General features: G+C 45.6%; 1 protein-coding gene across 1 annotated transcript in view; it reads right to left on the reverse strand.

Annotated features, from left to right (window-relative positions):
* SIM1 (SIM bHLH transcription factor 1) overlaps positions 1-13484 on the reverse strand; it is a 45313-nt gene that overhangs the window by 20794 nt on the left and 11035 nt on the right. Inside the window, exons 3-8 of the mRNA XM_059468897.1 lie at positions 13111-13200; positions 12887-12995; positions 12703-12788; positions 11354-11553; positions 11143-11249; positions 10100-10247 (exon numbers count right to left, since the gene is read on the reverse strand). Of these exons, the coding sequence (XP_059324880.1) occupies positions 10100-10247; positions 11143-11249; positions 11354-11553; positions 12703-12788; positions 12887-12995; positions 13111-13200 (740 nt within the window). The remainder of the gene's footprint in view (positions 1-10099; positions 10248-11142; positions 11250-11353; positions 11554-12702; positions 12789-12886; positions 12996-13110; positions 13201-13484) is intronic.

Consider the following 13484-nt stretch of genomic DNA (forward strand, 5'->3'; position numbering starts at 1 on the left):
TAATGAACTTCCCCATCATTCCACACTGCTTTTTCTGATCAGCTACACCCCATAGTGAAGAGGCCTGTTGAGTGCAAAAGGATTCATGAACTCCATCTGGTAGGGTGTCCCATTTACAACAGATCCCTTCCTCTTCCATCAGATTAGTCCTGTCTTGTTGTAAGACTCTCACCTTCCTTAGGAGGACCAGTATTTTTCTACAACAAAAATCTTTCTGCTTCACTAGTCCAGAGTTCCTCAGGTTTGACCAAGGGAGGGCACTTTGCCTCTGAGGGCTGTCTCTTGCCATCAAGAAAAAAAATGTGCTATAATACTTAATAACTACTTTTCAACTGGAAACCACTTTTCACCCTTCTTTGGCTAAAATTTTAAGATAGGTAAGGGGAGGAAGACAGGCAAGGATTTGCATTGGAATTTTGGCTTTTGGGGAGAATGGGGTTTTTTTGGGGGTTGTTTTTTTTTCAAATTAAAACCTGTTTTCTCATTTCATTTTTTGGACCAGAGTCAGACCATTTTTAAACTCCTTCCTATCCACAGCCAAACCTCTACTGGAGCCAGATCCCACACACACTACGTGCCACTTGGGTCTAAGTCTCTGCTCTTATTTGACTCAGCTTGGTCATCCAGCTTTGATAGACATACAATGCAGACTTTTATGCTGATTAAACAGGAGGCAAATAACAAGAAAATATAATGAGGTTTTAATGTAATGCATAAGTCTCCATTTTATTTGATAATTTCCTAATAATCACTGAGCCTGTCTCCTCAAAGTCTTCATAATACATGGTTATATTTGTTAAGTGGGTCCATTAAACATTTAAATTTGTATTGGATAACCTGTTTGACTCCCTGGACTCTCTGGACCACAAAATAAGTTAAACCATCATCTCTTGCTCTACTGCTGTTACCCCACATTTTCTAGGAAATTCAGAAGACTTTTTTAGTGGCAATTTTATTGCTTTTTGACAATTATAACAAAAACTCTACATTAACATGTGCAGTTCAAGAAATGCATGCCCATGTAAAAATCCAGCTTATTTAAGTCTCCAGTGGGTTGAGTGTTTATGGGTAGTCAAATACTTAATAGGAAGATCTAAAATTTCTCAAAAATAAATTAAAATAATTTAATAAAACACAATAATATCTACCTATGGTCCTCTTTAGAAATCTTAATCTGCCTAGTACCTTGTCCTCTTGGTCATAGCTTTGACTGGAGCAGTCAGGGCCTTAGTTGGCTTTAGCCATTCTGTTGTCACTGCTCCACATGCATATTCATCAAGGGCTTTGGAATGCTTAGGACTGTCTCTGACTAAGCAGAGACACTCTTATTGTTCCCATAGTACTGTCCACAGCAGCATTCATGCAGATCAACTCCACTGCCAACCTACAACCATCCTCCAACCAACACTACAGCCAATCTGCAGCTGAAGGAACTGAACCCTTGATTTTGTTAGTGCAGAGTGCAGCACACAGGATCGTATGAGATTTGCTGTGCTTGTGGTGGCCACTGCCGTAGCCCACATAGAGCGACTCAGGAGTGTCACACTGTGCAAACTGTGCTGTGCACCTTCTCTCCTACTGCTTTCCTTAACTAGATATCACCATGGAAGCCCCATTTGCATGCTCTCATGTTACACCATTGCAGTCACACTGACAGGCAGTTTTCTTTGGTGTGAAGCCACGTCCATACACGTGCTGCTGTTTTTCACAGACCAGAGAGCTCATTATCTTTCTGATTATCACACACTAAAGAGGCTGATTATCTTTTGAAAGATAACTGTTTAACTATACTGCCAGAAGCTTAGGATCAACAGAATTATTTTGCAGCCAAACACCATCCAGAAGTTTGGCTGCAAAGGGGAGGATGCTATCAGATTATTTATCCCCAAATAGAGTGTTTCTGTGAGCAAATACTCCATTGAGATAGGCCTAACAAAGCAGTCATTAAAGGTTATTATTTTGTTCTGTGTGCAAAACAATCTTTGGAAACAGCAAGAAAAAAATAGCATGCAATGCCTTTGGATGAATTTCAGCAATCCATAGCCTAAGTCAGAGAGTTTTCTACAGCAGCAGCCCAGGCTACCAGCTGCCAAACATAGTACAGAGACAATCAAAGCTACAGGCTACTTGGGAACAGTGAGCCTTCAGGGCATGTTCTCTTCGTCCCTGACAGCACACATGTAAGAGCATTGAATGCTGGATGGTTTTAAAGGTCTTCACTCTAGGTTATGTCAAAATATCTGCACAATGCTACGGGTATAGCCAGACTTTGGCTAGCCAGGCATTTGAGTTTCCATAGCTGCACTGAAGCTTCTGCAGATAATAGCTGTTATTTTCAACATTGCTGTCCCCAAGATTTATACACAGTGGTTTGTAGCTGAAAAACTACGGCTGTTCTCTATTAGGCCCCAATTCAACACAGTAACAAAATGCACCCTTCAAGCCATCTCTATTTGGCAAAGCCAAGGAATATTCTTATTTCCACTCATGTGCCTAAGGGGCTTTTTACTTCAGAACTGAATTCGTCAGGATATAATCGTGCACTGAAAGTTATGTCTAAGAACTTTTAAATCTTGACATGTGCTCAAGTGCTTTAGTAAATCAGGACTTCTGCAATTTAATTGCACTAAGTGGATGATAACAAAAGACAACAACAGGAATAAATCATCTAACTGTGTTAAAGATCATGAGATTGACTCCAGACTCCAGCCATCCCAAGCCTTCCGAAGGGTCAGACGCTGTACCCTTGTTCACACAGCGCAGTGCCTGCCTCCATAAATAGCGTCATCAAAGTGAAAGGGGCTGCCTCTGAAGTAACCCACTGAGTACGAACATATGTGCTGGAGCCTGGCCCACACTGTAAAGTACAAAAGAGAGGTGAGGGAAGGAGAATTAGATTTCAAACAGACACTTGCCACTGTTGAACGGACAAAGGAGATTTATTTGTTAACACTTAATTTAGGTTGTGTCAAAATGCCACATTTGTGTACGAATTAAAACCTAGCAAGAACAACATAATGTAGTGGGAAGATTTTGCCTCAAAGTTTAGTAACTTATCACACCTGTTGCACCTCACGATAATTACAGTGAAACAACATAGAAATGGCAGCAGTGCTAAGATGCAGCACAGAGCAACAAGAGCAAACATGCAACGGATTAAGGAAACAGAAGCAGAGCTAGTAAAATTGTAAGCCTACTTAAGGAACATACTGCAGTTGTTATGAGAGCAGGAGCCAGTTCTGCATCCGGTTTTATGCAGAGTATTAAGAGGGTGGGAGCATGGAGGGGAATCCTTTGATAGCAGTGGACTGCTTGGCATGTCTCTCCTGCACATCCACTAACACAGTCCACAGACAAGCTCCAAATGTGGTGTAGTAAAACCAGCAGGCACTCCTCCAGCTGCCTCTTCAGCTCTCTGGACTATCACAGAGCAGTGAATATAACCCTTAACTCCATGGTTCACTATCTTCACTGCTCTGCCACATAGAAGGACCACTGAGACACCCCCAAAAAGCGCTGCAGCACCCAGCTGCTGGTGTGATGTTCACAAGCCACATTTATGCCATTCAGACTGCAGAAGGGCAGAGTTAGGATAAAGTGTGAACAACCTCTCTAGCAAGAACAGCTGTGCCACAGTGTACAGTCCAATGCTTCCATGTAAAGTAAAATCTGTGGCAGTTTACCTTAAACTATAAACCATGGTATTTTAGGAAAAAGAGTCCCTGGAGCAAGCCCTGTACCTTTCATCAGTGGAGTGAGGCAGACAGCTGGAGATAGTAATTGTTTCAGCCATTGAATGTGTCTCAGCCCCAGACAAACATTTTACAAGGTCTGTAACTCAGTACTTGGGAGGAGGGTATTTCCAAAGGCCTGGAGCAGCCCACACTGAATGGGGAAAGGATGAAGTGGAAAGCATTTGAAGTCATTCTTCTTCCTTGGAATAAAGACACTTTTTTGCAACCTTGAATTTCATGCCATGTGAGACTCTCAGCATGCATGCATTTAAACTAACAACTGGGGGAATTTTTTCCATAGGTCTCAGCTGCAATCCTTTAATCCTTACTCTAGCAAATAAAACTCTTCAATGAACGGTGACTCTCAGCTCTGGCCCACACTTTTAGTGCCTTGGCCATTACAGTCACCTGGTTTAAATACAAGCATAGAAATTTGGAGTGAATTAAACAAATGGTAGCTGAGAAAGCCCCTACATGAACAAAGAAGAACTGCAGAAATGTATTGTGGACACCTGGAAAAGCCTGTCTCCTATTTGCAAGAAATATATAAACAATGTTCCAGGGAGACAAGTCTGTAATAAAAACTAATGGTGAACAAACAGAATACTGCTCTGAGTAGTTCAAGAGGAGTCATTTTATTTTTTTTTTCCTTTGAGACATATGCTCCCCAAACATTTTGATTTATTAAAACAATTTGTCTGTGTTTTTACATTGCTATTCAAATCATGGCAATGATGGTAGGCTTTCCAGTCTTAGGAAAAGCACATTGCAGATTAAACAGAAAAAATAGGACCCAGCTCTGTGCACAAAAGTTCCCATTAATACAGACAAATACAAAGGAAAAGCAGCAGGTCAAATTTGTTGCTACTCTTTACAACTATTTAAGAAAGAACCCCAAATATTATCCAGGTGAAATCACTAAGCCATACCTCTAGCATTTAAGCATGACTAAGCTTACTCATGCAACTGATAAAACTAATAATATGAGGAAGGGTAACCTTCCCAGGGTATTCCCTGTCTTACCTACTCCATCACCCACTTGAGAGGTACAAGAAAACAAGTGTCTCCCTATGACTGAGGAAACAACTCTGTGGCAGTTCCAAATGGGTCAGTTTGAGAGAAACGTTCAAGAAGGGGAGGCCCACACTGTGGGTGTGGAAATGCAGTTTCTGGATTCTCCCATTGACTAGGAAGAGACAGAGGTGAGACCTGATATACCAGAGACATGACAAAAAGAGGATTTCTATGAAAAATTATGAAAATATATAACTGTAACTGTCCACAAATACAGGGAAAGCTTTTTCACATGAAACACAAAATTCCCTTAAGCCCACTTAATATGCCACGAAGGACATATGCCAGGACATTTTTGAAGTCTGAGCCATCACACAAAAAGATAGCACCTTTCTTACACCATCATTTCAAATCTGGTAGTACACAAAGCTATGAATAGTATTAATAACAACTTAAAGATTAAGTGTGCAGACACAATTAATGGTTAATTTATTCTAAATTGTATTTATCACATTGTTTGGTAAAACGTTTGTTAATAAGACAGTTATTTGTGAAATAATTGTTCAAATAAATTGCATTCAATTTGTGTTTCTAATCAGCCAGTTACACAGCGTAACATGAAGAGGTCAACTGGAACTATATCAAATACATGATGTATCATTAGAACAGAGATTAGTCACAATTATGTACCTAATCCAGGTTATCTGTATATGACACTACCATTGCTATTCTTTTAAATGCTAAAGGACAACAAAATGTATGTAGGAAAGCTTCTCTAGCTTTCTCTGGGGACAAATTATTATAATATTTGCTCATGCTCAGAAAGTCAAAGGATTTGGACTTTGCATTAGCCATTTGTTCAAAGGAAGGTTGTTTGCAATCTAAATATAAACTTAACTTCAGCACTTTCCATCTCTATTCATTGACTCATACTTGAGTCCATTTATGTGATAAACATGCACAGCTAATAATCAATGATATGGTGGCTGTGTGTACAGAACAAATAAGAGAAGAAACAAATATTCCATGTCTGTACTCACATATCCAAAACAGAATATAATGATGATCTAATATATGTGCTTTAAGGAAGAGTCCTTAAAGGTCATTTATATTAACTTTTTATACACTTCTATTAGACAAAAAAATCATCTTCCATTGCCACCATGATTATTTATTTCAGCATATATACTTACTGCAAGCATTAGTTCTCAAACCTTGCATTCATGTTCTCAAAACTTGAGATTTATGGAAGATTAAAATCACCTCTTTTTAATTTTCTTAATTGGGATATGTGTGGCCCTTCTTTCCATAAAATCTTTCTCATATTTTTTCTTTTTCATCATCACTCTTACCCAGGGGAGGTGGGTATATAGCACTCAGTATCTGCTCTTTTCCAAAACAGAGAATGCAGGTTCCTCTCAATAGTGAGAAAAAGCTCCTTATCCCATGGCCAAGCAAAACAAAAAAAAAAAAAAAAACAAACCTGGGGTTTTACCTAAGTGAAGAATTACTGTGTGAGAGGTCCAGAGATTTAGCAGGCCAAAAACTTGCACTGCATCTTCCAAAACTTATGACTCCTTCTGTGATTTGCCCTCCAAAAAGACCAAAATTTCCTATATTCAAATGATTTTTCAGCAGCAGCCATCTTACCTTTCAAGTTCTACCCTGCAACCCCAAATGTGTGGGATTGCGAATCGATTATTTCAAAACTCAAAAGCACTAATTTGCACCTCTTTTGCTTTCTCCTCATCTTAAACATGAAAGAGTCTGTATGGAAAGGTTTGTATTTCTCTTTTGGAAGCATGTTTTTGTCTCCTGGGTTTATAGGACAACCTGGCTGCAGTGGGTACACCCACGCCTGTCCCTCTGCCAGGACCTGCACCAGGGGCTCTGCCACACACCTGCTGCCAGGTGGGAAAAGCACAGGAGGGCACACACAGACTGCTCATCTCACACTCTCTTCATTTGCTGGAAAAATCCAATGTCATCCTTAAAGAACAGCAGTTTCTATGAGATTCATACTGGCATAAAATATATTGAACACTTGGAGAATTTGAGTGCTACAGGACCTCCATCCAGCCCTCCTGTAGTAGAGCCTACCTCATACCAGAGGGAAACCACAAGTCCCTGTAACCTCACATTTTCCTCTATATCTTCCCCACCTGCCTTCCTCATTTGAGTGATACTGCTGACTCTGAATAGCTCATTAAGACAATTAAGCCTGCTCTAGGTGGGAGTTCAGCATCCCCCTGGCCAACTGCCACCATCAGCCTACCCCTAACAGTTCCCTCCTCCTCAAGTTATCTGTTTCAGAGGCTGACTTCATCTCAGTTTTTCAAAACCAGATCTTTCTGTGCTCACAGTCACCTGGCAAATGGAAGGGCCTGGTCTTCACATATATTTTCTGAATGGCTGGCTAGCCCAAGAAGAATAAGGATGATGATGATGATGATGATGATAATAATAATCTAATTATTCAGTGGAAGCTACACCCATCTCTTGGAGGCAGGGCAGCAATTTCAGCAGTGGCAGTCCTGCTGCAGAAGTAAGCAGAATGCAATCTCTTCTGCAGAGCCCTAGTGAAGAGCCAGCCAGGCTCAATGAGACCTTGAGGACCTGAGCACATCAAAACTAGATTTTTATGCAGTGACAGTGTCTACATTGCAGCTGTCAGCAGCACACAGCAGTTGCTGCAGCCAGTGCTGGACCTCCCAACTTTCAGCATCCCTACTTTAGCCAGCCTGGCTCCCTCTCTGCCCTCCTGCCGTCCTTCACACTCAAGGCAATTCAGCCAAGAGTGCAAGGAGAGACTTGGAGATTTACACCAAGGCATAAGGAAGTTGCCCTGTGGTGTAATTTCATTCTCTAAGGGAAATCTTGAAAGCACAGCTATAGCCCTCCCACACGTCAATTTGGCTGCAAGCAGGTTCTGAAAATCCATATACATGCACCAAAGCGTAAAGACTCTGCCTCCTCCGATAAATCAGCAGCAGAGAAGGGATCACCCTGTTAGGGTCCTGCTCCTGAGGGGGAAATCGTCCTCCCTGCAGGGCCGTTTTGGGAGGCGGGGAGGAGAGTGATGGGGCACTCCGAGCGCAGCTCCCGGACTGCCGGGGATTCCTGCCGGGACGCGGAGCCGCGAATGCTCAGGGCCTATCAGGACACTCGGGGGCTGAGGGCCTGTCATGACATTCGAGGGCTGTCAGGGTACTCGGGGGCTGTCAGGACACTCGGGGCCTGTCCGGACGCTCAGGGGCTGTCAGGGTACTCGGGGGCTGTCAGAACGCTCGGGGGCTGTCAGGACGCTCGGGGCCTGTCCGGACGCTCAGGGCCTGTCCGGACCCTCAGGAGCTGTCGGGACACTCGGGGCCTGTCCAGACGCTGGGGGCCTGTCCGGGGGCCGCCCCCGCGGGTGAAGGAGCAGCGGGGCTGTGGAGGTGCGCGAACAGCCGGGGGCTGACAGGACACCGGCACATGGTACAACCTGTCACGGTGCTGGGGCACAGCTCTGATGAGTTTGTCTGAGCCCCCACAGCGAACCAGGGCACTCCCTGCTTGCCGTGCCAGCCTGAAATTCCCGTGCCATGGCAAGCCAGGGACAGATCCTGCCAGATGCCCAGCTGTGCTTTCAGCAGGTCCGCTGGGGTGCTTCGTTTCAACTCGGAACATTTGAGGTTGAATTCCATGATTGATGTTCACACTTTGGGGATTAAAGAAGAGGGAAATGACCGGTAATCTCAAATGATTGAAGAAAACCGTAGCGTTTCTGGAGCTAAAACCACTCCAACATGCTAGTTGTCTTGGGGTTCCTTTTTTCTTAGCATTACAATGCACAAACTTCTGTCTTTGTTGCTCCCCGTTCACCCAAAGCAGGTGCTTGGACTTAACTGGGAAGCATAAATCACAAAAAATACAGAGATAGACTAGTATAGGGGAAATGGACATAAAAATGTGCAGAATAGTTAGAACAGAAGTGATAACATCTCTGCTGATACTCATCCTTACTGAGGAAATGACACTCCATATTAAATAGAGTAAAATAAATTTTCTTTAAAGGGGAATTGCAGTTTACTGACTATAGCAGGTTGCTGACCAAAATGTATGTATTTTCATGCAGGCGCAATGTCCCATCTTAGAACACGACGCCCGTTATCATCTTACATAGCAAAGGGATTATGGCCTAGAAAGTGCAGGTGCTGTGACCTGCAGTACCTTCCCACTCCACCAGCAGCCCCTCCACACATGACCAGAGCCATGGTCGAGCCACTTCATTTTGGGAAGCACTCCTTAAACTGGGCTACCAAACCACTTGCCACCTGCACACGCACCAAAGCCATGATGGCAAGATCATGATGCTGCCATCATTTCTTTTAGGAAAGGGGAGAGTTGTGCCTCTCAGATACTTCCAATATCTACATTTGTCTCCAGGGAGAGGAAAAAAAAAAAAGGCAGAATTGAGGAATATTCAGTCCCAAGGATCAATGAAGGACCACAGGCCCCACTGATCCTACGATCCTAATGAAGCATCAGTGCTGCTGGCAACAGCTACTGCCGTGTCCAGAGGGGACAGTAATAACTACCATGAAAACCCTTAAAAACAGTCCAGCCGAGCTTCCCTTCCTTCACTGGGCCTCTGTGTTTCAGTACAAGCAGGATAGCTAGGACACAACCCAGCCATTCCAAAACGTGGGGAGATGTATTGAGATATATGGTATCTCAGCACTTACTCTGATTTTTTTCCTATTTAATTTTAATATATTTTTAAGTTCAACTGACCCTTCTGGTCACCAACTTTCTTTGTGGTTCACTGTAAGGATTGCTCTCCAAGAACAAAAACGAAATCTCCGAGCTTTGATAGAGACTCTGGATGAAATTAAGAACTTCAAACCCCAGATTTTTGAAAAGAAAAACAGATGTCCTGTTTGTTGAGTATAAATAACTCCGTACGTGGAAGCTTTTTCTTTTACGCCGCATTAAATTTTATTTAATGCTGGGTGCATTTAACTAAAAAAAAAAAAAAAAAAAAAAAAAGGGGGGGGGGGCAGCAAAAAATGTGGGTGACAAACCTCTAAATCTTTTCCTCTCTCGAAAGAGAAAGAAACAGGCAGACGGGAAACCCTTCATCTGGATGAAAGCGCGCAATGTGTTTCCTAGCAGACCTGGAGAGCCTGCCCTGGTCAGTGCGGCGGCGAGGGGAGGGGGAGAGGGGAGAGGAGGCGGCGGCAGGGAAGGAGGAAGGCAGGGAGCGAGGAGCGGCCCCGGCCGAGCAGAGCGGGGCGCGCCCGCAGGTGCCCGCCCGGTGCTCGGTCCCGGCCGGTCCCCGCCGCAGGAGCGGCCCCGGGCGGACTTACGTGAGCACGTAGTTAACGCTGACGATGCAGTGCGGGCGGGAGGAGCGGCTGTTGTGCACGATGGTGGCGTAGCTCTGCACCCACACCCAGCCGCCGTGCTTGGCCAGGAAGCGGTAGTACTTGGTGGTCACTTGGCCCTTCACCAGCACTGCGGGGACAAAGCGAGGAGAGCCTCAGCGTGGCTCCCGCCTGCGGTTTGATCAGCCCCGGGAGGAGGCGCGCACTCCCCCCGGAGCCCTGCGGGCGACCAGAGGGGTTAGGAACCTCTTAGCCAGAGGGGTTAGGAACCTCTCAGGGGTACATACGGACAAGGGTGGTGGAGCCCCCAGGCAGGGCTTATCTCAGTACCTGAGATCGTTATCACAGGCTAATAGGGGAGATTGGTAGGGCCGGGGGAAGTGTGTGTGTGTGGTCGTCTACGGCAACCGAACCCCGCACACCCCCATCCTAAAGTATCATCATGGAGATTTTGTTCTATAAATCTGTCTTGGGGTTTTATCTCTTCTCGTTACCTTCTCTGTGAGGAAACTTACCGGAAGTTGGTATTCTTTCTATTCATCTATCCGTGTATTAATGTCATTGTGATATCAAAATAGAATAAAGTACATCTCGCCGGATCAGGCTCACTACTGCAGTCGAAATTAGATATACAGATAAGGTTTGTGAGACTTGGTGGAAGTGAAATAAAAGTATTGATATTTCACTGGTATGGCTTTTTAGAGCAGGAAAAAAAGGGTTTTCCTAACACGAATTTGAAGAGACAATAGCGCCTGAGATTTGTGCAGGGCAGTCTTACAACTAAAAAAAAAAAGGATGGAAAATATCCTTTCATTCCAAATCCCCTCCGTTTGCCACCTGCGTCCAGAGTTCAGTCTCTATCTAACCTTGTTTCACTAAAACCTGAAGAATATTTTGCGTATTCTGCCCTCCAGAGAGCTGGATTTTCACGAGCCGACCTAGAGGTAAATCCCAGAAACCACAAAGTCCTTCTGCAAAGGGACAGGATGGGGGCGGGGTTTTAAACAAGAAGACCATCTCCTTACACAAGTGATGTGCACAACGCAGGTGAAAGGTGTCACAGCCGTGGACATGATGGTAAAGGGTCTTCTCTATCAGATCCTGGGGCTCGTAACCTGTTAGCTCAGCTACCCTGCAAGAGACATAAGCAGCAAATATAAGTGGGTGAGAGGAGAGGAGACCTGGGGAAGAAGGGGCGGGCTAGGGGAATAGATTTGGAAATAAGCCCAGCTCTACCTGGAATCTAAGAATATGAGCTTCATGTCTAGGCTGGCCCGAAACATGAACATATTGCTGTGGAGCTTGATCTCCGTCACGGCGCTGGGCGGCAGCGAGTGGCCCACGGCGACCAAGCCAACGTTTTGGTAGCAGCCGTCGAAGGGGGACATGTCCAGGCTGTACTGGCGGATCTTCAGGTACCCGCTGCAGTGAATCACCTGCCGGAGACACAGGAAAGCTTGGCGGCTATTCAGTAGCGGGGAAGGGCGTGCTGAGTCCCTCCCCACGAAGAGGGCCCGGACAATTCCCCCCATCCCGGTGAGGTGCGGGAGCGGGACCCGCGGGAGCCGCTGACCTGCGTCTCCGCCCTGGCAAAGCGACACCGTCTGGGAGTTTTCTGCGGTTCTGTCGGGATTGTGGGTTTTTTTTTCCATAGTAGAGTTCAGCGTCGATCTAAGGCCCATTAGAGTCAACAAGATTTTTTTTCCCACTGGCTTAAGTGGTTTTTGGCCCACCTCCTAACTGCGCTTTTATTATTCTTCTGAAAAGGAGAGACGCGGAACTGCCAATCCAGTTACGACTTTGTAATGAAGAGTGTATGCGCGTGAGAAAGGGCTTACATGCGTGCATCTGTCACATGTGTAAGATGCCTCTGTTATATGGATGGAGCAGGCACAATCCACCGCCAAAATGTACCTTTGATTTAAGTATATCTCCTAAACGTATCCTTGCAGACAACTGCTGTCCACTTCTACTCTTACTTCTGTATTACTAAGATGGTTCTTCTTGGAGTTCAGCAGGTGTTCTTGGTCTATGGTATATCGTGACACAACATCTCCTTGGGTTATGGGTGCAACCCCGTCCTCGGCGTTGTGTGGCTGACAAAGCAGTGAGGAGTTGAGAGACAGCGCAGGGCTGTCCTTACTGAGGAGCCCCGAGCAGAATCCTGTGAAGCACCTGGTCAAAACCCTTGACTGGGAGAGCTACCTCTGCAGCTGACGGATTGCCTGATTAAGAAATAAATTAACCAGGGCTCCGTTTTTATCACCTGAAAGCTGTCGCTGTGAACATCAGAGGTTGTGCGAGGTTCAGTTCAAACAGTAAAATAATAATTAAAAAAAATTAAAAGATAAAAAAAGCCCACAAACACCAAGGGGAGATCGATTGCTTGGCTTTAGTTTTGTGGTTTGTGCTCTTCAACCTGAAATTCCGACAGAAATGGACCACGTGAAAGAGCCCTGGGCTGGGAAAACCCCCGCGAGAAGAGTCTCACCCCCTCTTCTCTCCCCATTTTCGCAGCCTTCCCGGCACAGGGACACGGGCAGGCTGGTGCGGGGGAAAGGGGGAATCTGGCGGCGGGAACGCACCTTGTAGCCACCGCAGGTGAGGCCCGCGTTCCTCTTGGCCAGGACGCACTTCATCCTCAGGAAAAAGGATCTCTCGATCTCGTACTCTGGGAAGGGGGAAAGGCAGAGGTGGGGTGAGCCAGGGGCTCCGCGGGCTCTGCGCGGTTCCCTACGCGGCCGCGGGGGCGGGGGCTGTGTGCTTTACCCTGCACGAAGTGCGAGTGGTAAGGCTGGTGCGCCGTCAGCACCGCCGTCATCTCGTCATGGTCAGCGGGGTGGATGTACTCGTAAATGCTGTTGCCGGTCAGCTCTACCTGTGAGAGAGGAGGAGGAGGAGTAGGGGGGCTCCTGGCCGGCACCGAGCACCCTCTCCTGTCAGTCGCGGGGGTGGTTCAGGCAGCACAGGGGCCAGCAGACCCCCCAGCGTACCTGCGACAAGCCCAGGTGCACCGAGGCAGTCTCCGAGATGTACATGATCTTGCCATCCGGAGCCACAACAAATATGAAACCGTCCAAAGTCTGCAGAAAAGGGTAGGGAATATAATTAAATTAATAGATAGACCCACTATATACCTGAACCTCTGATTTATTTTAGCAAACAGGCATCTATGTTCAGGCTCTGATTATTCAAAAAGTTGGAAGGAAATGGGCAAATCTTAGACAAGAATCCCTCTAAAGCTCCTGGACCCCTGAGATACAACCCACTTCTCAGAGGGGCCGAGCTCAAAAGTAACAACTTGAAAGTGCCTTGAAAGTATCTAAGAAGAGGTCCTGGCTATCTGGTGATAAATATGGGGGTTCCA

The sequence above is a fragment of the Ammospiza nelsoni genome, chromosome 3 (assembly GCF_027579445.1).
Source record: "Ammospiza nelsoni isolate bAmmNel1 chromosome 3, bAmmNel1.pri, whole genome shotgun sequence".
Classification (NCBI taxonomy): domain Eukaryota; kingdom Metazoa; phylum Chordata; class Aves; order Passeriformes; family Passerellidae; genus Ammospiza; species Ammospiza nelsoni.